The sequence below is a fragment of the Drosophila biarmipes genome, chromosome 3R (genome assembly GCF_025231255.1).
Source record: "Drosophila biarmipes strain raj3 chromosome 3R, RU_DBia_V1.1, whole genome shotgun sequence".
Classification (NCBI taxonomy): domain Eukaryota; kingdom Metazoa; phylum Arthropoda; class Insecta; order Diptera; family Drosophilidae; genus Drosophila; species Drosophila biarmipes.
Genome location: NC_066616.1, coordinates 15,347,445 through 15,371,842, shown reverse-complemented (window position 1 = coordinate 15,371,842; position 24,398 = coordinate 15,347,445). Strand labels below are relative to the sequence as shown.

The 24,398-nt window shown below is 44.0% G+C and overlaps 3 protein-coding genes and 1 long non-coding RNA gene across 18 annotated transcripts in view; 1 reads left to right on the top strand and 3 right to left on the bottom strand.

The window, feature by feature from the left end:
* Positions 1-16,739, top strand: part of LOC108031374 (tight junction protein ZO-1) — an 87,741-nt gene extending 71,002 nt beyond the window's left edge. For 5 of the 14 annotated variants that reach the window (XM_050889481.1, XM_050889483.1, XM_050889485.1 and 2 more), the window contains 12 exons: positions 662-831; positions 2,957-4,519; positions 4,583-5,186; positions 8,155-8,388; positions 8,736-9,343; positions 9,410-9,558; positions 9,624-9,723; positions 10,732-10,972; positions 11,037-11,328; positions 11,740-11,872; positions 13,164-15,319; positions 15,843-16,739. In XM_050889481.1, the coding sequence (XP_050745438.1) occupies positions 662-831; positions 2,957-4,519; positions 4,583-5,186; positions 8,155-8,388; positions 8,736-9,343; positions 9,410-9,558; positions 9,624-9,723; positions 10,732-10,972; positions 11,037-11,328; positions 11,740-11,872; positions 13,164-15,319; positions 15,843-16,066 (6,474 nt within the window). In that variant the 3' untranslated portion in view covers positions 16,067-16,739. Of the gene's footprint in view, positions 1-661; positions 832-2,956; positions 4,520-4,582; positions 5,187-6,021; positions 8,389-8,735; positions 9,344-9,409; positions 9,559-9,623; positions 9,724-9,958; positions 10,650-10,731; positions 10,973-11,036; positions 11,329-11,739; positions 11,877-13,163; positions 15,320-15,842 lie in introns of those variants that run through there. The other 9 variants (XM_050889482.1, XM_050889486.1, XM_017104716.3 and 6 more) reach the window with 6 other exon arrangements.
* LOC122817870 (uncharacterized) lies at positions 1,542-2,476 on the bottom strand. The gene is made up of 3 exons (XR_006367439.2): positions 2,408-2,476; positions 2,136-2,344; positions 1,542-2,076 (listed from the first exon to the last, which is right to left on the bottom strand). It is a non-coding gene; the product is annotated as an uncharacterized LOC122817870 (long non-coding RNA).
* Positions 16,740-16,910: 171 nt separating the features above from the next.
* LOC122818670 (uncharacterized) lies at positions 16,911-20,558 on the bottom strand. Its single transcript, XM_044093602.2, has 2 exons — positions 19,537-20,558; positions 16,911-19,485 (listed from the first exon to the last, which is right to left on the bottom strand). Exons 1-2 carry the CDS (start codon positions 19,868-19,870, stop codon positions 17,558-17,560), a joined length of 2,262 nt encoding a protein of 753 aa, XP_043949537.2. The 5' UTR covers positions 19,871-20,558; the 3' UTR covers positions 16,911-17,557.
* Positions 20,559-21,415: 857 nt separating this feature from the next.
* On the bottom strand, positions 21,416-24,305 carry LOC108032069 (armadillo-like helical domain-containing protein 3). Of its 2 annotated transcripts, none has more exons than XM_050889487.1 (5): positions 24,111-24,305; positions 23,828-24,029; positions 23,310-23,763; positions 22,148-23,103; positions 21,416-22,084 (listed from the first exon to the last, which is right to left on the bottom strand). In XM_050889487.1, the coding sequence occupies exons 1-5, from the start codon at positions 24,162-24,164 to the stop codon at positions 21,633-21,635; spliced, it is 2,118 nt and encodes a 705-aa protein (XP_050745444.1). In that variant the 5' UTR covers positions 24,165-24,305; the 3' UTR covers positions 21,416-21,632. The 2 variants fall into 2 exon arrangements, with proteins under 2 accessions (XP_050745444.1, XP_016961376.1); XM_017105887.3 differs by having other exon boundaries at positions 23,310-23,766; positions 24,111-24,304.
* Positions 24,306-24,398: the final 93 nt, after the last annotated feature.

The following is a 24,398-nucleotide window of genomic DNA, read 5'->3' as shown; positions in this document are numbered from 1 at the left end:
TTGTGCCCATTAAAAAGTGAATTTGCATACATTTACCTCACATTTTTAGTTCATCCTAAACATCTTTCATTCTTTTTAATAACTCGAAATCTTTTGTGGAGTTTATGCATTGAGAGTCTACTTCATTCATGGCTATTCCAAACAGAATTTATTCGTAAGCAAATCGTTTTCAGCTTTATTTAGTTCCGCTTTGTGTGTCAGGTGGCTCAGTCACAAGAACAACAACAGAAAAAAAGAAAACTCCATGAATTTCCATTCAGTCACAGCAAGTGCACACCCATCAGCTGCTGCTTCCTCTATTATTTTTATTATTATTTTTACAACTAACCACCACAAGCCATTTTACATATACGCATTTCTGTTGGAACCTCTAGTGCATAAAATTGAATCGTGTCCGAGTGGCTGGGTCGTTCTAGGGTCTGGGCAACAGGTCGCACATAGAGAGTGTGTAGAAGTAATGGAGAAACGGAAGTCACATGTGCATTTCCGCCTGCCAGCCGTCCTTAACAAATTCCAATTGAAATATATTGAAATAAATTGAAAGAGAGAGTGTAGGAAAATATTTTTAGGTACTCTCAAAGTTTCTGGACAGATTTATAGAAACTATTATATTTTTAGTGAATTTCGTATATCTAATTATATTTTTTCTTTCTATTTCCAGGGTGATCGCACCACTTGGGAATACCACACAGTTGCTGTGACTCGGGTGCCGGGCTATGGGTTCGGCATCGCCGTTTCCGGTGGACGTGATAATCCGCACTTCGCCAACGGCGATCCCTCGATAGCAGTTAGCGATGTGCTGAAAGGTGGCCCCGCCGAGGATCGATTGCAGTGAGTACCGAAAATCCAAGAGATGATGACTCAACAGAAGCCACTGACCCCTTCGGAAGCGAACCTCTTCCCAATGCATTCTAAATTATTATCCGGCAGGAAATTAATTGTTGTTCGGGATAAGTCCGACATGTTGAATGGGCCCCAGCCAGGCTGATGAAGTAAACTGCAGACTAAGCATTTCCTAGTTGTTTCCCCCATCCCACCAAAAATGGTCATTATAAATTCCCAACATGCCGCTGACAATTGACATCGTTAATCTTGGGCTTAGAACTTTTTCTTCTTTTTATCTCCACTCCTTCGAAAATAAAACCCGAAATGCGCACACTTCCATACCTCAAACTCACGTAGCAGACCCCCAAAAAATATATAATTAAGCCAACGCCTTGACAGCCCCAACTCCGACCCTCTGAAGCTGTTTTCCTCTGGTCGATAATAAAAATTCCAAAGCGTTTTTCAATAGCCGGGGAGGAGCGGAGAGCAAAGGCCCTTGGCCAGACGCTAGTGATTACAAACTTGTCATAATCTCTTTTCCCAAGAAACTATTTACCCTGGCCCAGACATGCAGGGAACTATTTTCACGTTGTCCCTTACCTGAGTCGCAGCCGGAGGATTTCAAAGGGAAAATCCCGCTGCCGAGGCTGGAAAAATGTTTGCCAAGTGCGCGGAGACAAGTGGAAATTAGCTGCAGCTCAGCACATGTCTTTGCAAGACGGCGGAGAGCATGTGGGTTCATTATGGGTAAAGTTTCACTGTTATGCAGCTTAGTAGCTGGGATACACTGGGGAAAAATGGGCTTAAATTGGGAAAAAATGTTCAGTACAGATTTTAAAGTGTAATCGAATTTTACTTAAAGCCTCTTTATAAAAAAATTAGTGTAAGACTACGCTTGGGTTTTTCTATAGGAAACTTTATTTTCCAGTTTAAAATAATATTTTTCAAAGTACATGCCTTATGTAAGATTTTTCTGAGTACACAAGTTGATTTTCCCAACCCAACTCCTACCATTCCATGCCGCATTTTCCGCATTTTTGGCCGGCTTAATGGTTAAGCCGCTCCGACTCCGACCAGACTCAATGGTTCCATCGGCAGGCCGAAAGTAAAACCCGGCTTCTTTCTGCACTCGCAGACAACTTAATTATGGTCATGTTTCGCCTCAGACATGCAATATAATTTCTATCATTAACCACTTTGTCTGCCGCGACGAGAGCAGCACACACTTATATCGTATTATTGTACCTGGATCTAAAGTATAACATTCTTGTCGTTAATTCGTCATGTGCTATTTACCATTACATTTTTACTTTTCATTCCTCCACTTCGGTTGTGTTCCGTTCCAAGAACGGATCGTAATTGTTCAGGTCTGTACAAACAGACCAAGTGCCGTGGTAGCGAACCAGAGATCTTTCATAGAAATCCACGGAAGCCGCTTAGCAGACGCCTCGGTTCTCAGTTCTCGATTCTCCAGTCTCGACACTCGATTCTTGGCTCTATTACTTCCAGTCTAGTCATGCTGAAGAACTCAGACAATTGCCCGTTTATTAGCGTACGAGTATGTCTTCAATCCAAGTCTAACCTGATTTCACTTCGAGTTTCTGGGGGATTTTACCTGGCCGATCGCCTTGCACTCAATGATCCGAAACATTCGGTATCTTGTGCCGGAGGGGTTTTACATATCATTTGTGCTACTGTTTCAGATACCCTGTACTCAGTACTGACATTGAGGATCCAATGCGATAAGCTTAATTATGTTCTATTGGTTTATTCAGGTCAATATGATAGTGTTTAATAGCTGATATGATAACTGGAGTGGCCTTGCAACCATATTTCCCTTCTAGGCATAGCCTAAATAAATAAAATAATCTATTTCCTGGGTATTTGCCAGTTGCAACACTCCAGAGAATGTTTTCCTTAATTATGGCTGCAAGTCTAATGACTGTGTAAAATGGACAAGGTCGTTTCTAATGACCTGCATATAAACAGAAACCTGTAGTTCTCTAGTTCGGTCACGATTCGGCCATTAGGGCAGGGTTTACGAGCTGCCCGGCAATTACAGAAGCACACCAAGTGATCCATTTTATCTGCCTGGCACTGAAACCATTTTATTCTTTTCACCTCCTTGCAGAGTCAACGATCGTATAATATCGGTGAACGGCGTCTCGCTGGAGAACGTGGAGTATGCGACGGCGGTGCAGGTGCTTCGGGACAGTGGCAACACGGTCCAGCTGGTGGTCAAGCGTCGCGTGCCCCTGAATCCCATAAATCCTGGAGGAGCAGTGCAGCATCAGCATTCGCACAGCCTCAGTTCGGTGGGTCTAGTGGCCAATGGAAGCGGAGGAGTTCCTCCCACCCCCCTGACGAACCTAAGTCAGCCCAACTCGCTCAACTCCTCGCTGGTGCAGAATGCCAGTGGAGGGCAGCCCATCAAGGTGACCCTGACGAAGGGCAACAAGAAGGACGACTATGGTGTGGTTCTGGGCTGCAGGCTGTTCGTCAAGGAGATCTCCTCCAAGGCCCGCGAGCAGCTGAATGCCAACGGTTATAGTCTGCAGGAGGGCGACATCATCACCCGCATCCACAACACCAACTGCGGGGACACGATGAGTCTCAAGGAGGCCAAAAAGATCATCGACGGTTGCAAGGAGCGCTTGAATCTAGTGGTCTTGCGAGATATAACCAACCAGGCAGCTGTGAGCCAATTGAATCTCAACAACTCAGCCAGCCATCAGGCGTCGGGAAATATATACGCCAGTCATCAGCCTCAGGTATCGGGATGCAGCAGCAGTAACAACAATCTGGAGGATCCCTATCTGCCCGGCGGAGCTAGTTACTCCTCCCAGAATCTGTACGTTCAGCCTCCCACTCGCACATCCAATGGTTCGAATATGAACGGCAACGGGCTGAACGAGGAGAAGAGTAATCTCACACCGCGAGGTCGCTCCCGGGGACCCATCATGGATGGGGTATCCCTCCAGCAGTTGGACAGACCCGTGACCCCAACCAGGGGCAGGAGTGCCGGCATCGACGAGCCGCCACGCCCTCCTCCGCCAAGGGGAACGAGTGGAGGAGTTGCCCAGGAGGATTTCTACAGCTCTCGGAGGCAACTCTACGAGGAACGCCAGAGTGCCGAGCCCAGATTCATTTCCTTCCAGAAGGAGGGAAGCGTGGGCATCCGCCTAACTGGCGGCAATGAGGCCGGCATCTTTGTCACCGCCGTTCAACCAGGATCTCCAGCCTCGCTGCAGGGTCTGATGCCCGGCGACAAGATCCTCAAGGTCAACGACATGGACATGAACGGAGTGACGCGGGAGGAGGCCGTGCTCTTCCTCCTCAGCCTGCAGGATCGCATCGATCTGATTGTGCAGTACTGCAAGGAGGAGTACGACGAGGTGGTGACCAACCAGCGCGGCGACTCCTTCCACATCAAGACGCACTTCCACTGCGATAATCCTTCCAAGGGCGAGATGGCCTTCAAGGCGGGCGATGTTTTCCGGGTGATCGATACCCTGCACAATGGGGTAGTTGGATCCTGGCAGGTGCTCAAAATCGGTCGGGGTCACCAGGAGATGCAGCGCGGCGTGATTCCCAACAAATCGAGGGCTGAGGAACTGGCCACTGCCCAGTTCAATGCCACTAAGAAGGAGATGAATGCCAACGAGTCGAGGGGCAACTTCTTCAGACGTCGACGGTGGGTGCAATAAACTTTTTATGATTTTAAGTCCTTAAAATAACCTTTACTTTTAACCGATAGATCTACGCACCGTCGCTCGAAGAGTCTGTCCCGCGAGAACTGGGACGATGTGGTCTTCTCCGACAGCATTTCCAAATTCCCCGCCTACGAGCGTGTTGTCCTGCGCCATCCTGGTTTTGTGCGTCCCGTGGTGCTCTTTGGACCCGTCTCCGACCTGGCCCGCGAGCGTTTGGCCAAGGATTTCCCCGACAAGTTCTCCACTCCCCTACAGGATGATGACAAGTCAGCGGGAACTACCAGTAGTGGAAAGTGCCGCATAGTACGACTGTCGAACATTCGCGATGTGATGGATAGGGGAAAGCATGCCCTGCTGGACATCACCCCCAATGCGGTGGATCGGCTCAACTACGCCCAGTTCTATCCGGTGGTCATCTTCCTGAAGACGGACAGCAAGCACGTGATCAAGCAGCTGCGCCACGGACTCCCCAAGGCGGCCCACAAGAGCTCCAAGAAGCTGCTGGAGCAGTGCCAGAAACTGGAGCGCGTCTGGTCGCACATCTTCAGCACCCAGATCGCGCTGAGCGACGAGGAGTCCTGGTACCGAAAGTTGCGCGATTCGATCGATCTGCAGCAGAGTGGCGCCGTATGGATGTCCGAGTCCAAGGTGAGTCCTCCTCCTCGCTCTCTCTCAAGTCCATCCTAGTTGTTGTCTGCGTATTGTCCAATGTAGTTAGTCCCTAAGTTCTAATTGAAACCCAAAGCATCTCGTGGATGTCGTGATTCCATTTGATAACTTCGTAATATCTAACTTAACGATGTCCTAACTGTCCAAAAGGGTGATGGGAAAGATAGATAGTATCTAAAAGATAGTAAAGTTTAAGATTTGTACTCTAAATGGAATTCATGTTTTTAAATATTGGTAGAACTCCTGTTAAGTTTTTTATTCCAAGGGCCTATATTTTCTTTGAACTTAAAAACTTTGGGAAATTGATCTGCATTTAAGGGTCTAATTAGTTAAGTAACTCCAAACAACACGAAAAGGTTTTTTATTTTCCAAAAGAATTTTGTAAACTTACGAGAATGCGTTTTAAGAATAATTAGAAAACCAGTTTGACTTGTATACTCCACCCCAACAAAAATATAAATTACTTATCACGTTTGGAGGTCAATTAGCATACGAACACTATTAGTTACCAACTTACACACACCTAATAAGTTAAGAAAACAGCTTCAGAAAAAGGAATGTTTTAGTTAGAACAGTTTTAGTTAAACCAAAGATACCCAGCCTAGTAATTTATTTCCCAATTTTCTTAAACTAAATTTAAAACCCCTATAACTCTATAATTTCTACAAATGGTTATGGTCAATATTCTAATTTATACTTTCGAAACTTTTTCTTATTCGTTTTTTAAAACACACAACCACACACACACTACAACTTACAAACATGCCCATGATTGTTGTCGACAAATCGTAAAAAATAATAAACATATTAACAGTTCCCCGATTCCCCCACCGAAATGTTGTTCCCCCCCTACATCGCCCAGCCCTGCAAGTTGGCCTGCTGCCGCCCCATTTCATCGACCTCAGTGCCACGCTACTCGCAGAATCTCAATCTGAGCCAGAACCCCAGTAAATCCTATTCGCTGATCCAGAACCAAGAGCACACCCCTCCGCCGCCACGCCCCCCGCCCGTGGGCTATGCCCACAGCCAGAGTCTGGCCGAGAAGCCCCGGGATAGGAGGTCCTACACCATGGTGCCAATCATAAAGCCCGCCTCCTCGATGCCCAGTGGCCTGGCGCCGCCCGTAGATCCTGCTCCCATAATGCCACTGGACGAGAGTAACGATTCCCAGTACCATAGCTCTCAGCCCAATCTAATGAGTCAGAGTTTTCTGAACTCCAACATAAACGGGGGCAGTGCGAAACACTCGAACGTGGCCAGGGGCTTTCAACCCGGACCAGCTGCACAGGTCGGCCGCTATGGATTGCGAACCAATGCCCAGGTGGAACGTAGGACCACGCCCTACTACTACCACGAGCTGCTGCTGCAGAAGAACCTCTTCGACTCCAGTCTGAATCTGCTGCCCCAGCAGCAGGCTCAGCAGCCGGAACAGGCCAAGAACAGCAAGAAGAGCAATTTGCAGCTGGAGCAGCAGCAGCAGCAGCAGCATCTTGCGGATGCCGCTGGTACCGGCAAAAGGGCACCGATGGCCAAGCCACAGCAGCGATTCATTGGCAATGGTCAGGGGAGATCCAACTACTCCTCCTCCTCGGGTTCCCTGAGCAACCTTCTCGGGAATGGCAATGGCAATGGCAATGGCAATGGGTTGAGCAATGGTCATGAGAGCAGTGATGGCACTCTGGCGGATGAGGGCAGCTTCTCGCTGGCCTTCAATAATCTCACCAATCAGATTGCCAGTCTCAATAACTCAAGTAGCTTAAACAATAATATCAGTAGTACTATCAGTAGCAGCAGCAACAACAACAACAACCACAACAACAGCAACATTAATAATAACAATAACAATAATGGCCATGTTAATAATGCTGATTCCAACAACAATGTTGGCCAAATTAACGAGTGCATTGCATGAGAATCAGTGTTAATTTAGTTGAAGGGGTCCATGGAATGATTTTGACTAGCACATATATCATTGCCGTTGGGACACAAAACCTTTCAACTGAATCTCTCTCAATCCTCCCCCAAACCAAACCCATTCTGTGTGTAATAATCGCATGTAGCTGTTCGTACTAAATTATTCATAAGACCCGAAACCCCTCATGTAGCATGATCAAGAACTATAATATTGTGTGTAGACCGCTACCCAATAAATATGTACATATAAATGTGTCTAATTGTGAAGCTAAAAGCATGTAGAGAGATCATGAATTACCCTAGAAAAAGAAATTGTCATTCCCGGGGGAAGGAAGAAATTATAAAACTTATTCTCTGCATTTCTTACACTATGAAATACACTACTATCTTTAAACATTTCCACTTTCTACCCCCAATGGGATGACAGTTTTATCACTCAAATCCCCCCAAGCTCACTATCAATATCAACCCAAAAATGAAATTCTATTTGACATACATATTTAGGCTAAGTATATACGCAAAAATCGCCATACAAATTTTTGCCAATATTTTTATAAAGTTGCTAACTAAATGTTTTTCGTTTCATTTGTTTCTTTTATTTACATACCAAAAATACCAAATATACATCATCATGGTCATTCCCCGCTTAATCACCCGTAAAACCCGATGCATATATTAAAACAAACACCACCAAAAATAATCAAAATGTCCTCGTCCAAACTAAAAACCAAACCAAATATATATTCAAAATGCCAAATATCTTGTGTTCGTCCACACATTACGTATCCAAATGCTTCGCAATCGAACGCCGTTCAATCAATCAACTCAAATCGAATCGAATCAACCAATCAATCATGATTTTTAATGTCTCATATACGTTTCTTGTTGCTGTTCTTGCGTTTTATTTACTATCAAAACAATTGTTGGTTGCTCTCAACGCGCTAAATTTGACATTCGAAAATCAACGAAACTACCGCTAAAATACAATTAACTCTGCGCCTTATCCGCAAAATACCAAAAACCCGAATCCCAGCCCGTAGAATCCCTCTCCGACGATTTCCTATTCCCCATGACCACATCCCGACTCTCGTATGCATCAAGTCCCGAATCCGATTTGGAACTGAGTCCGGGCCCATCCGCATCATTGTCGCTTGGCAATTTGCCGCAGTTGGTTAAAGCGAGCTCAGATCCATCGATTGCCACTAATCAGGATAACTTGGATAGGGATAGAGACATAATTGGTGAAGGACTACCACCTCCATATACGGTAAGAGGTCGAAAAACCAAAGCAAACCCAAGAAACAAACAAGCAAAACCAACTCAAACTCAAACTAAGAAACAAACTTGGCATGCGCTTCCACTAAAAACAAATACAAAAGAATATCGAACCAAACTTTACAACTTTATAAGCGCCCTAATAAAATGCATAAAAATAACAAAGGTCAACAAAATTATTAAATATTTATTTAATTGGAAATAATTATATATATATTCTGAAATAATTAAATAAAACCGTTTCCAATATTAAAATGATTTTGTTGACCTTTTTAACCTACCTTTTGACTAATCTATTTCGCCACCCACTCACCACACCTTGCAATGCACCTGCCACAGGTACCCTACGACCATGGTGTCCCCGCGAATCCCAATCGCCGCCAGACCATGGACTCCAGCAAGTACAGCATCTACGGCACCAGTGTGCCACCTCAGCCGCAGCAGCCAGGCGGCGGTGGAGGAGGAGTAGGAGTCGATCCGGCTGCAGTGAGGCCACAATCCCTCTACGGGATCAATGCCCCTGATCTGCCGCCCCGCATCGATCGCCAGTCCAAGCCAGGAGATATCCCGCTGAACACCTCGGGCTCATCATCGCGAAACGGAACCCTGGGTCGCAGTGCCCAGGAGCGTCTGTTCGGCAAGGCTGTGGTGCAGGATGATGTCCAGGCGGAGTACATCACCAGAAATGCTCTGGTCGGTTCTGGGGCAGCTGAAACCCTGGAGCGCCAGCAGCAGCAGCAGCAAACCCATGCCTCCCTGGAGCGACAGGCTCGTCTGAATGCCCAGCTGAAGGCTAATGGAGGCGGAGGTGGCACCGGAGGAGGTGCATCCACCTATGACAGTGTGTCCAGCTACGATTCGTACAACAATACACAAATGGCCATGCAGAACCTGGGCCGACTGGGTCCCAATGCACCCGACGATCTCAAATCAGTGCCAAATGCTAGGTGGTTTTGGTTATATCTATTTTAATATTTCATTTTATTTATATTTATTTTGTATGTACTTTTTAGTGGTCGCCCCTTGCCTCCGGTGGGTCAGTCGCATGACTACGGCCGCACTCCCCATGATCATCGCAGTTTCGGAGGACCCAACGATCTGAACCGCCAGAGCAGCCCAGGCAGGCCGCACTATCATGAGATGAATGCGTCCCGTAATATTGGTTAGTAATTCTACGAAACCATCTTGATTTCATATTTATATATTTATAAATAATGTTCTTTTCAGATCCCCGTAATGGTACACCGCAGCGTCCCTCAAATCTGGGCTTAGAAAGCAGCCCGCGCAAGCCTTTGGTGGAGACCAAAACGGATTACGGAAAATACAGGTATGACTGGTATAACCCAAGTCCTTGTTTAGGATATCCCTAAGAATCTGTACATATCGAGAGGCTCTGTCAAAAATATATAAACCAACTACTTTACTTTCTCTTTTTCCTGCGACGTCGTTATTTCTCAACTCACTCGCATGCATTTGTCGACTGTGTCGTAAATATATTCTTTTGTATCTCTCTGAATATGAATATATGAATATGAAATATCTGTGTGTCCCTGGTCCATTAGACGCTATCACCTCCATGCGCCCCATTTGCAGCACTTGCATTTGAAGCACTCGCGCTCACCCTCGTCTTCGTTGTCGCTCTCACCTTTGCCCTCGTCCTTGCCCCTTCAACTGCCGCCCCTATCCATGCCCATGCCCCTTCCCATGTCCTGCGGGCTTCAGCTGACCCAGCAGCAGCTCCTCCGCCTTTCCTCCGGCGGCTTCGATCGCCGGCCCATCGCTGCACCTCGTCTGCATGCCCTGATGGCTCCACTGGCACCACTGCCACCCCCTGCCCTGATGTCCAGTGCCTCGGCCTACGACACTCTGGTCTAAGCAACGAAATCGAAAACGAACTTAAATATTAGATAAACTACGACTCTTTTTGTATGCGAAAATGCACTAGAGAAGTCCTTTAATAATTCCCCTCGGTCCCCCTTAAAAAATATTTTTGATCTGTTTAATATCGTATTTTATTTCTCAAAATATCTTGTGAATGTATTAGCCCCAAACCAACCATGTAAATATCTTTTGAGAGCCCCTAGTCCAAATTGCAATAAATGATATACACACCTGATTGACCCAGACTTTTGAATGCCCTTTGAATGCACTTTGAATATTTATCATATGTCTATCACACATCTCCTTATAATTACATAAACTTTTTTCTCTTTCTTGCTTATGTTTTGTGCTCGCCATCATCAACTGTTTGTCAATATCACACTTCCAAAACCACTGCCACCCCATAACGCAACTATATCACCCGATCCACAATCCCTAAAACCTCATGAATCAGTCGCAACAACTCCGTCTCGCAAGCGGACTACACTAAGCTGCCGAAGACGGCGCCACACGGCGTGGTTCCACCTCCGAATGTGCCCAATGGCCAGAGCCAGATGAACGGCAGCGGAACGCCCAGCAGCAATGGCAGTGGACCGTTCAAGCCGGTGCCACCGCCGAAGCCCAAGAACTACAGGCCACCGGTGCAGAGTGGCGGCAGCAGTGGAAGTGGTGGCACCACTCCCTGGGAAAATGGGGTAAGTTTATCCTTAGATGACACCTTTTTGGGACCCTAACTCATTTGTGAAATCCCCTTTTTAGGACTCCGGTTCGCCACGTTCCCCCAACGGCTTCTACTATCCGCCAACGCCTTCGCATCATCATTACGGCCAGCAGGCGACTCCGGGCTCACCCAGCAATGGACACATGCAACCACCGCCTCCGCAGCAGCAGCAACCCATCTACGGAGGCAGTAATGGCAACTACGGACAGGCTCCGCCCCCACAACCTTATCCGCAGGCCAATGGCTACAATGGCAACAGTCACCACTACAACGGGGGCAGTGGCACAGGACCCTACATAGCACCACATCGCGGCATGCCACCGCCAATAGGTGGGTGGTTTTCCATCAAGAAAGAAGCGCCTAATTCACACAGCAATCAGTTGTTGTGTCGACCTTTCTAATTCCAACCCAAATCTTATTAAGTCATTTTATTTACTACCGATTTCTCAATGTCATGTTAGCTTTTGACATGGAGCTAAGATGCTGTTAAGGCAAGTTTGCCAAATTTCTTAATAATGCATTACAACTCTGATGCAAATGTGTCATAAAATAAAACTTACATTGAGAAAGCAAATTTTTGTATTTCCGAACAGCTAAATTCCATGTTAACCTAACAGATACTTCAACCTTAACCGTACATTGAGGAATCCAACCTAAAACTATCTGCAATTTTAATTAATTTTAATTGCAAAATTCTAGGAATTCCCTAAAATAATACCTAATTCATATACTTACCTCTAGGAAACCTGCCCCCCCATACACCTGAGCGCCATGCCCTGGATTTGGCTGGAAGTCGGGAGCAGCGTGGTTCGGCCTTTGAGCTTTATCGTAAACCGCAAATCGGAGCTGCCGCCGGGCACCATCACAACATGAGGTGAGTCCACGCCAGATACCCGTAGCCCCCAAAGAGTCCATTCCTTTGATAAATCTATTGCTCCTCCAGGAGTACATCTCCCCAAACGAAAAAAAAAAATAAATAATATAACACACACACGAAAAACATACAGAAATCTCTTTGATCCCCCTCAATTTTCAACATTTGTGTTAACGAAAAATGTTTTATATTCTTGTTAAATGCCATTTTTGTACTTTACAATACTCTGTCGAAAAACATCCAGTCAATCAGTCAGCCAAACAATCAGTCAATCAATCGATCATTATGCCAATCTATTCATAATTTCATACGGTTGCTGGTCATTACAAATTATTCGATGCAAAAATTTCACGAAAAACGCACAACAATGAAAACAGATCGCATATATTACATAATTCAGAATAATTATTGTATTTTGCAATAACCAAAATTATTAACCAAACCATAAATTAAAGCTTAACAAAATTTGTAAAAAGTTGAGCGCATCACGCACATAAAAAATGAAAGCGAATACGAAAATAAAACATTTTTCGGGTTAACTTCTTGTTATTTTTACTATACAGTACAGAGTCGTATCCACATTTCTCTACTCTTAAACTCAAACTCGTACTACTACTTATTATGATCATGCTTTTAGCTGATTGTTCTTGAACAACTACTCTTAATAGATTTCTCGGGTATTTGAAAGTTCACCTTGAATCTAACTACGGTTTTGGGTAAATTCAACTTTTTTAATAAAAAATAATAACTAACCACAAACTACTTTAAACTAGAGTGTAAAATTTAAACTGGTAAAAGGTATTTATTTTTCTCTACAGTTTTGGTTAATTGCAAAGTATTTAATTTACTATAAGGATATATTTTACATATGCGCTTCTTGTGTGTCTTTGGCGAAAGTTTTGCAGGAATAAAATGCCAAGTTTTTAGGGTTTTTATATGTTTTTATATTTAGCATTTAAATTATGAAACAAGGAGAAATTTTTAGCCTAGTTCCCGTTAAACTTTGGCTCAACATATTCTTGTTTCCGAATGTACAATTTTATTATCAAAAAATCACCTATATACATATATATATCTTCAAAGATTGAGCCCAATAAATTTCCAGAAACATTTAAAAAAATTTTACGCATACTGTGACCCTTAGTAAAATAGATATTCGGTCTCGAACTCTTCCAAATACAAAGTTAGGATCGGAGTACTTATACACCACACAAAATCCCCCTGATCAAAACCTTTGAAAACCCCCTGCTAATTACCCACAAACATTCCGAATCATGCAATGAATCTTTAGCGAGATGGAGCCGTACGATGAGCGTTACGATGATTACTATAACATGCCCCCTCCGGCCGCCCACCCATCCGAAAGGCATCACATGCAGAGATCCCGCTCAGCGCCTCGTTATCCCCACGAGCGGCCTCCCCAGGCCCAAGATCCCAACTATTACGGGCACTATGGAACCTCTAGAGGTCATAGCCAGCCTCGTCAGCAGTATCCCCCGCACCACCAGCAGCAGCCGCCGCAGCAGCAGTATTACGATGACCATGGCATGGAGATGGCTCCGCCACCACTGCCCCCGCACAAGAAGAAGAAATCCGTGCTGAAAAGCCCGCTGGTGGCCCTCAAGAATGCCCTGCTAAAGAGCACGAGGCCCCTGAGGAGGATGAACAGCATGGTGGAGCCGGAGCGGAAGCCCAAGGGCCTGCGACGCCAGCAATCCATGTTAGAGAGGGGTGTGCAGAGACCCTACTATCCGGATGAGTATCCCACCTATCCGGCTGGCTTCGAGGAGCGTTCCCACGGCGGGCAAGGCATGATGCCACCCCATCCGCAGGATCCCTATTACCAAAGAGGTGGTCACTATCCGACGCAGCAGCAGGAGATGATGAATAGTACCTATCAGAACCTAGAGAGTGAGGATATCTATGGGAACATAGGCAACACAGTTCCGCGAATGCAGCATCACCAGGACAATGGTTACGGCTATGACCAATATGATCTCTACGCGAATCGCGCATGCATCGATCTCGAGAGGAGACAGGCAGAGGCAGCTGCTGCTTCTGGTGGCCGGAATGGCAGGAGGATCGTAAGGCGTCACAGCACCACGACAGCGGATCGAGGAGGAAACCCAGGACCCGCCCGGAGACCAATGATCAGTCCCGGCTACGAACAAGATCCCCAGGAGGTCTATCAGACCCGCAACGGAGCCTACATGCTGCCCGATCAGCGGAGGGCACCCAATTCCGAGGTGATGACTCGCAGAAGGTTCTATCCGGGAGCAGCCAATGAGCAGCCCGAGGAGGAGCCACTCTACCAATCCCGTCGTGAAATGCAGCGGGAAATGCAGCGAAATCATCTGTACCAGTCGAAGCGGGAGATGCAGGAGAGGATTAGCCAGGGCAAGCGGGATATGGAACGGGAGTTTAGCCCGCAGAGCAGCAGCAGCCAGTCGGAGGCATCCAACCCGGAGGCCATTTACCAGAGTCGCAGGGAAGCTAAGGCCCAGCTGAGGGATCAGATTTATCAGACCAGACGGGAAGCCCTGGACAGCATGGCGGAGCCGATCTATGTGTCCAAAAGGGACATGGGCAGACCGGCGCCCATTTACGAGTCCCGGGAGGAGAGCATCCTCCAGTCCCGAGAGAATGAGACAGATGAAAAGAAGGAGAAGGAGGGCAAATCAGAGCAGATCCAAGTGGAGATCAATGCTCAGCCTGAGGAGCAGGTCGAAGATTCGACCTTAAGTCGATCGGATCTGCAAAAATCTTCGGATACGGTGATAGAAAATCCGGCCAGGGCTCCTCTGGTACAGGATGAGGTAGATGAGGAGGAGGTTCAGGAGGATCAGGCTGAAAGTTCTGCGGAACAGACAGAGCATCCAACAGCCATTGAGAATAACCAGCACAATGAGGGGATGCTGGCCAGTGGAACACAAAACGAGTCTGATGATGTCTTTGAGGCAGCGGATCAGGTTCCTCCGCTGGCACCTCCGCCGGCTCCTGTCCAACCCCCGACTCCTCGCTCCGGCAGGGCTCCCTTCCACATCTCGAACATCCTGAAACGTACAGCTCCCCCGCCGAGTTCCCCCATCGGCGACAGCTGCACATCCATAGAAACCCAGTACACATCCCAGGCCAGCTTGCCGGTGGGTCCACCCAATGCCACCAGTACTCCGTTCAGCAGTAGCATGTCCCTGCCCATCGCCGGCCCAGTGAATAACGCTCCTCCGGCCAACGGGGGACCCTTTCCCACCCTGCCCCGTGAACCGAGCACCTCCCGCGGATTCTTTGACTCGAACGGAGGCACTCTGGCGGATAAATTGTGGCACGTCTCCCTGCAGATCCCGCCAGGAGCCATTCCGCCAGGAGTGCGCCAGGAGATCTACTTCACCGTGAGCGATCCCCGGATGGGACAGGCCGTCGGCGGTCCTCCGCTGGACATGGAAAATGGTTGGTCCCCCTAAGCAAAAGCACACATACACTCTACTCCGTATTGTATCCATCCACCAAAAAACACAGCCACTACCACAAACCTCTTAAAAAACGAACACGTGTCTTTGTTTTTTTGCAGCATTATCTAGTTTTTCTGTTTTTAATATTTATGTTTTGCGTTTTAAAGCTTTTCTTAGTGGTGGCTGGTGATTTGCAGTAGACTAACCATTAGTTGTAGTTTTATGTGATACTAACATGTAGTTAAGGCATGTAATTTCATCTACATTTATATTAAAACCTAAACACTTTCCAGCATTTAACATTATTTTAGAAGATTAGGTTTCCTATTTTTAAAGTTTTCTATAGCCCTATTATCTCTTCAAAAACTAGCACGTATACTTTACGTTTCCGAACGAATGTCTTCTATGCCTGTGCCAACTTACACATCCTATAACACAATATTAAACACAACCCTAATTGCATTTACTATTAAAATATAATTAATATCTCCCACTAATTATCGTATTATTTGCCCTCGTAGGTGAGACTATGCTGTCACCGCTGGTGATGTGCGGGCCGCAGGGCCTTGAGTTCCTGGTGCCGGTTACACTCAACATTCCGCACTGCGCCGGACGAACTGCATCACTGGGACTGGCTCTCAAGGCGACCGACAGCGAGAAGAACCTGCACACCGAGTGGGACAACATCGATCTGCCCAGCAATGCCGCCGCCCACACAGTGTCCGTCAAGGTGGATCACTTCTAATCACGAAGATTTGCAGCACTACATAAGCACTCATCCCCCACTTCAACGATATAAGCAATTGTAAATAGATCCATAATAGCATAACATATATGAAATGTATACCATTAAGGCCGCAATTCCAGGGCAAGCGAAATGAGCTCAGCAAAGAGGTAGAGATAGGCATTGCTTATAATATATATTTAATTTAATTCAATATTGTCTGTTAATTGTGCCTTTGAGTGATCGTTTGGCTCTGCCTTTGAACTATAATGTCGAGCTAGAAATTAATCAATCGAATGCAAAGGATATTTGTATAAAGCGACTAGACTTTAGTTTCATAAACAAATTATTTTGTATATTTTAAAGCAACCAATTACTATGTATTTTATATATTTACATAATTTTAGCGCATTTTAAATGATATATTTGACATTTTATTAGATATTCGCATATTGTTTCGACCCTCGATTCATTTTAATTGCATTCGACTTGTTAATTGCGTGCAAGTATTGCATGCAACAGTTATAATATATACCATACACATTAATAAATCGTAGCGATATCCTTAGAGCCTATACACGCGCCTGTATAACCAGAAAGAAAACCACACTATACAAATATTTATACGCATTTTGTATTAAAGATTATACACACGTGGACAGTTTGGGAATAAATAAAAGAGCAACAATAATAATCACTATATGAAATTATTAATTGAAATGAGGGAGGTCAAGTATGGTAAAACAAGATAAATAATATAATAAAATATATTTTTTAGAGTTTTTCCGACTTTTAATACTTATTAAAAATATAATATTACATGTTCATATGTACATTTTCTTAATCTAATATATTTTCCCTTAAACTCAGTCAATATTTCGCCGCATTAAATCTAAGTTACTATGAGTTTTTACATAGATTAACTAGGTATGACAATTTTCGCAAAAGTTGCACTTTTTTAAAGGGGTAGCACGGTCTTTTTTTGAAAAAATTGATGAAAAATAAAAATTTTAGGTGTGAATGCCAATTGATTAAAAATTTAATTGCGCGTTTAACAAGGTACGACACTCCACACTTGTACGACAAATTTTTTGGGTGAAAAATTAAGATTTTTGCTTTTTGGCTAAAACCGATATTTTGCTTTCACCTTTTTTGGCGTAACTTTGTCAAAAAGGGTACGAAACCTAAAACACGCACTGTTTTGGACAGCTAACAAGCTAGAAAATTGATCGCAGTCATTTTCTGCCTGATACTTCAAACTTAAAAATTTCACAAATTTTGCCTTTTTTGTAAGGGGTAGCACCGTCTTTTTTTGAAAAAATTGATCAAAAATAAAATTTTTAGGTGTGAATGCAAAATTATTGGAAATTTAATTCCGCGTTCAACAAGGTTCCACATTTGGACCACTACCTAACCCCTTTATTTTTTGGATAAAAACTGATGTTTTTCTTTAACATTTCGATATTAATATTTATTATATATATGTATATTTTATATTTATACGCTTATTTCTTATACATACTTATACCTTGCCACTATTTGTCCGCCATATTTGTCTTGCATTAATTCTAAAGTATTATTATGGTCGCCTTTATAATAATTCGACATATCAAAGCGTTCTGAATTTTTTTCCATCAGTTTCTTAAAATTTTCCCTAAGCAAAGCAACAAATAAATTATTACTGACATAGATTAATTTTAAAGAAGGACTTCTAACAGAAAGAAAATTATAATAATGTTCGTACATAAACCATTTCGACATTTCTAAGACGGTAACTCCAATATACAATGGTTTATCATTAGAAATGTTGGTCTTGGCTGACATGATTGCAGCTAAATTATTTTGAAATATCTCAACGCCTCGAAAATTATTTCTTGTAACTCTTTGTCTAAATCCAGGGGAATTCCGTCCTGACCGATAATGTGTCAATAGTACAATATCACAATGATTTTCCACATTTTCCAATGATTTACCAACTATAAAACTATTCATTGACATAAAAAAATTCCTTTCAAACTCATTCTCAGACAACTTTATTCGCAATCTATTAACATCAATGTAGGTTTTTAACCATCGGCATTGATTGAAAGATAATACTCGGTGTATTTTCGTTAAGACCAGCCCATTCTGTAAACATAATTGCAGGTGTTTTAAATGAATAACATAATTTTTTTTGTGACTGAAATCGGCAGTCACTATTTGATGATATCCACTTGAAAGAGTTCGATTTTGAGGACAAAAAGGCAAGCCATCATGACTTCTATAAAGATCAGTGGGATACTCGAGGTCTACTTCCAAAACGTAACCTACATCTGCATCTGAAGATATTTTGGTAGCATCGAATTGGTGAATTTGCTTATCATTTAAAAATGAGAAGTTAGAGAATGGTAGTGGCTGACTCATCGCCCAATCGTCCAAGTTGTTTGCCTCAATGCTAGCTAAATAGGTAATGGGTTTACTGGGATCGAAACTATTTAAGAGTTCATTATTTGCTGTGACGTCCTCTTGGTTGCATTGAACAAGTCCCCCTCGTACTGCGCTTTTTAAAAAAGAATGCATTTCGGGATCACTAATTAAATCCAAAACTATCTTTGTAACTTTCAGCATCGCATCCCAAGACATTGAAGGAGCTGTAGAATAGTTTAGTGGGTCGAGGTTATATACATTTAGGCACAGGCCTCGAAAGTATTCGAAAACGTCGCCCAAAATAATAACATCTCTTTCCAAGTAAATTTTTAAGTAGTCTCCAATACTATGGCAATTAAAAATATCCCAAACCTGACAAGCAATTTTATAATCTTGAAGACTAAATGTATTTTTTTGGAAGTACAGAAAAAGTTCCTTTTCAGGTAGTTGTGGATCTTGAAGTTGTTCCATACTTTCTAAGTAGTTTTGGGGGAATACCCTTTTCTGACACATCGGCTCAAATTGCAAACCTGGATATTTATTCCTGAGATTTGTTAATTTGTCCTTAACCAAGTAGCTGAACAGTTTTTCTACATTGTAACGCAAAAAGTTACTGGAGTCTAAAAATTTAATTTGAAACCGATCACATCCACTGATCACATAATTTAGAATAAACATTGAATACAACCCCTGATTGCCAGGAATGGCTTTTACATCTTTTCCCAGTTCACTAAATAATAAATTTATATCGAATCTAGTTAGATGATTGAAAACTACTGGAAAAAACGGATGAAACAGCTTAAACTTGGTTTTGCAGGCCTCATGGACAGGGCCCAGGTACACTCCCGAAAATTGATGGAAAAACCTATCCATATCTGCGCCGTCTTCTTCGTTGCAGACACTACATATTCCAGACATTTGCGTATTTTCGTCAAAGGTGTGATTTTTGGTTTTTGGGTATTTCCAGTACTTGTAATACAGGCCGCGCAGTTTATCTTTCATTGTTTCGCAGAACTTCTTTATGCAATCGGAACCTGTAAAAATATAATTAATACATTTATTTTTAACTGTTTATTAGCACTTACCATCAAACGTAAAGATTTCATTTAAATGAGGGTTATAATAGTGGACAATATAAAAAGAGGCAGCCCAAGCTGCCGAAGATACAGATTCCAAAGAAGACTCTATATCGGCGTAAAGGACAACCGGCGGAGATATGCTTTTTGAGCGCGATCTAAAATAGAGTTTACTTTTTGGCATGGGGTAAATGGCCTCCGGTTCGTTTCCACAATCATGAGGCTTGCTGCCTTTCACAGGATAAAATTGCAAACAATGCTCACAAAAATTAGCACACGCTTTTGATTTTGTAAATTGTGAATAGGATAGTTTGGACATGTTTGTAATGTATGCGTAATGCATTGTTTCATCACTCCCATTATGTAAAGCCAGCAAATTAATATGACGGACTCGTATTTCCTTCGTTCTTAAAGTCGGTCCAACGACGTTGTTTCCATCATCATCGACTTCATAAACATTAATGCTGAAGTCCGGGTTACTACCTTCGAATCGCCTAATGCCTTCTATACCTATAGGAAACTCTATTCCAGAAAAGTCCAGTCTAACATCATCGTAATAAATTATGTCTTTGGAAATATCCAAAACCCTATAGTGTGAGGGGGATGTTAAACATTCTCTTTTATGTTTCTTTGTCGAATCCTTTTGAAAAGTAGTATTTTGAAATTTTATAAATTCAAAATAAGCCAATATACTCCATTTGAAACAGAAATTATCATTATTTCGTACATTAATAATGGCATTACGACTTTTTATCTTTGGGGGAGCAGGAACAAACCCAGCAGCAGGCGTGTGCTCCAATTTTATTGCCGTGAGCTCAAAATAATTAAAACTTTTTATTGACAAATCCCGGTACTCCTTGGAATGCTGAAACTCTATGGTTGAACATATTAAGTATTTCAGAGCATCGGAAAATTGTTCGACGAGGGAATCAGTTTCGTATGCCGCCTTATAAGGTGTAGCAAAATACTCTACAGTTTCCAAGTTTTGACCTACTACGGATTCGTCAACATATACTCCGTAGACCTTCAAAGTGAACTTAATACTTCTGTATTCGCTCAGACAATAGAGCAAAATCTTGTGAATATCATCGTCGCACTGATCGATCAGTTCGTTCAGGTCTGTCGTACTTTCTTTGGGGTAAATTCGATACGATTTTATGGGAAAGTGTGACTCTATTGAAATGGGCAAAATATGTGCATTGCGTTTTATATGGGTTAATAGAGCAAACTTGTGTTTTTCTGATATTATATGCCGCATTTGCATCTTTGAATTATAGACCTCATTGCAATCGCGGCACTCTATCTTGTAATCATCCGAATTACTCGATTTTTTAAGTGGGTTTTCTTTGACGAACATCTGGTGATCTTTCCATTTTAATGCGCGTTTTGTTGGTTTTGAAGACGAGTTGCTCATTAACACTTCGAAAGCATTGTCACGACCTACACAGCCTTCGTAATGCGTTTCGAATTCCACGAAACTGATGTTCTTGAAGCACAAATCACAATTTATTATAGTTTCCATTTTACAAAGGGAATATCCTAGTTTCACTGCCGCAGGTTCGAGAGGACTGAGATACGTCTTCAAATCGTTTCTATATTTATACATACTCAGGTACCTGAAGTGCTCAGCATCCAGTGCTCTTTATAAGCTACCCATAAAATGGTCCTCATATGTTGATTTTTTAACGTTCCAGGCAGGTCATTCTGGTCCTTTCTAAATTCTAGAGTTAATATGGATGTGCAATGTGTATAGGTAAGAGATAAATGTAAGAACGAAAACTGATAAAAAACGGTTTGGGGATATTCAGAAACAAAAATCTGGTTGCACAGTGCATAAAGATAGTGGAGTTACAATTAAAACTGCCCTTTGTTATATATACACGCGATATATTTTGTATACGTACGTAAAAAACTTGCACTGAATATATGTATTTGCTTTAAGTGCACTGCTTCACAACGAAAGCTAACATAGACTCGCAAAGCACTTTAAATCTTACAGATTACATCGAGTTTACGCTTCTAGAGATTTGATTATTTAAAATATAATTACAAAACTAAGCAAAAGAAACAATTAAACAGTCTGATAGTCTGTCGAGGTCAAATTCCTACGTGGCAGGCGTGGCTTTTGCTTCTGGCACTGCGGCTGCTGGTGCAGCATTCGGAATTCCCGCCGATGCGGAGGTCATAGAGGTGGTGAGGAGTATCTCCTGGTCGGGAATAACGGATACGGCCTCCTTCACATATCCGTAGATGTGCTTGCGAGTATCGTTGACCACATCGCGCACCATCAGCTTGAAGAAATTGGTGTGCAGCGGCGCTTCCGCATAGCGTTCGTACTGGTCCAGGGAATCCTGCAGTTTCAGCGTGAGGTCGTAGTTCTTGCGCACCACATCGAGTATTTGCTCCTCCGTGGGCGTAGAGAGGCCTTGTTCCGCCAGCCATTCCTTGATCTTGTTCTGGAAGTGCTTCACAATGGCCAGGATGTTAACCAAGGCGTTCAATAGTTTGATTACGTCGTCTTTGTACTCGCACTCCCCCATCGTTGTATAGCGAAGAACTGAAATTTAAAATAATATTATAGATTTCTATAAGAAAGTATTTGAGGTTCTCAAAACCTTACCCATAGCATGTATTTCCGTAAAGACCTTCTCCTCGCGGTTCAGTTCATAGTAGAGCTCGTCATAGCTGTTTGTGGTGGCCAGGAAAGTATCGCCGTACGTGATAAACAGATTAAATATGTTCACCACCTGCAGTGACAAATGGAATATGTTGCACTTTTTGACCAGAGTCTGTTCCTGGTTGACCAGGAATCGCAGCAAGCCAATCAGCGCAGACCAGAGTTCCTTCCAAGGATAGTTAAGCCGCACCCGACACCTCTTCTGATAGCACAGGATTCGATGGATAACGCCAATGCAGAGCAAATACAATTCCATGGGGAACTTCTTCATCAAGTGGGAAACTATAAACTCCACCAGCAGATCTAGTAGAGTGGCAGCCAATGGCTGGGATTTGCCCACCCGATCTACATTCAGCTTGCGATGACGCATCTGCGCCCGATGCAGCATAACCTTGAAGGTCAGATTGCTGTCGTGCATCATCGAGTTGGCGTACTGATCCTCCGAAATGCAAGTGAGGATGAGGAAGCACAGCTTTAGATTAGCAATGCTCGACTCGTTCTTATTGTCCTGCATCACGATGGAGCAGTATTGAAAGACGGCCACCAGCAGATTGGTGGGATACTGGGTAATGTCGATGATGGGTGCATTGGATAAATCCGGTACGGGCTGGGCCAGACTCAACGTGTTACTGGGCGAGGGCGGGGCACTGGACTCCGCCTGAGTGTGGGCCAGAGTTGTGATGAAGTTCCTATTTAAGTGCACTGCCTCGTAGAGGGCTAGGAGCAGGCCATTGTTGGCCTTGATCTGCTGGACCCGTTCGCATCCCTCATCCGAGACAAACATGTTGCCCACAATATTGGACAGCGATGAGAACCAGGAGGAGGATTGCACATTGTTGAGGCTCTGGATGTACTGGCGACAGAAGTCAATCAACGACTGCGATATCATTTGGCCGTAGCTGGAATGCAGATAAAGATTCGTTACTTTTGAAAAAAGATATGAGGGCGCGTGGCAAGTTATCTATTATCTATTCAATGACGTCAGCCACCAACTGCTGGCACATAAGAAAACTTGGTTTGAATCACCAAGTGTGAAATATTTGTTTATTTAGCTTTATATATTTACAAGCTTGCGAGTGGAGAAGGGTTAACTAGATGTACTCACCCGTTCAGGGCCAGTTCATCGGCGAGTATGGAGAGCTGCACCACGTAGGGATTGGTGGCCTCGTGCTTGCGATAGTTGACCAGGATTGTGAGCAGGATGACGATATCGTGTCCGTGCTGGGTGCGGAACGTAGGGTCGCTTAGCAGACGGACAAAGGCGTCGAACATGCTGTGCATCATCAGGTGCTCGAAGAGGGCGTTCTGGTTGACATTGTCGGTGCCCGTGACCAGGACCTGAAGCAGCTTGAGGCACATGAAGCGGGCATTCTCGGGCACATCGCCGAGCAGGATGCGGTTGCAGTACTGCATCAGCAGTTTCAGCCACTCGTCCATCTTCTCGTGGCCGAAGATCTCGTTGAGGATGTTGCACGTGGGATCTGAGTTGGACTTTTTGAAAATGCCGTAGAACAGGGAGCACAGCGTCTGCAGGCTGTTGCACAGACGCTTGGGATGGTCTTCTGGGGGAAACAACGAATATAGATGGCTTGCGGTATACGGATAAAGGTCTAGGTTCTCTACCCGTGTCCAGCATTTCGATGCACCTCTGGAAGAGGGTGTTCAGATTCGGTTTGACCAGCTGCAGCTGCTCATTGTTGAGTTTTCCGATCTCAATCTCCAGTGCCTCGAAGTTCGGCTGCAGCAGGAAGAACTCGTTCCAGAACTCGGGGCTCTCGCTGCTGGGATCCTCGCCACGGCACAGCAGCTCGTAGATGTAGACCACCTGAAAGGGAATCCGAATCCAATTATTTATCCAAATCACGAATCACCAAGGGCGGAGCTCGGCAAATGCCCCGGAACAAACCTTCTCCTTGGGCCTCTTGGTGGAGCCGCTGCCACTTCGCTTGCGTGAGGTCATGACTGGGTGTGGATAATATCGACCTACGGGATTCGTTTCAGAAACTCATAGTCTGCTGCAGTAGAAATATGGGAAGTTGGCAGAAATAGTGGGCAATATTTAACTTGGTGATTAGGGAGTGACCGTAGGGGAGGGGCGACGAAATACCAACCAGACGGTCATACCACACAGGGGCATTGCCAACGCCAAGTGTGATGCAAATTTCGTACGTAACTAATTTATTCAAACTTGAGT

Bases quoted from the DNA above. Each gene is read 5' to 3' on its own strand.
- LOC122818670 (XM_044093602.2), bottom strand. From the start codon at position 19,870: ATGCATTACGCATACATTACAAACATGTCCAAACTATCCTATTCACAA. The intron at 19,486-19,536 runs GTAAGTGCTAAT...ATATTTTTACAG, and splicing joins TGAAATCTTTACGTTTGATG to GTTCCGATTGCATAAAGAAG.
- LOC108032069 (XM_017105887.3), bottom strand. From the start codon at position 24,164: ATGACCTCACGCAAGCGAAGTGGCAGCGGCTCCACCAAGAGGCCCAAG. The intron at 23,767-23,827 runs GTAGAGAACCTA...TGTTTCCCCCAG, and splicing joins CATCGAAATGCTGGACACGG to AAGACCATCCCAAGCGTCTG. The intron at 23,104-23,309 runs GTGAGTACATCT...TCTGCATTCCAG, and splicing joins GATGAACTGGCCCTGAACGG to CTACGGCCAAATGATATCGC.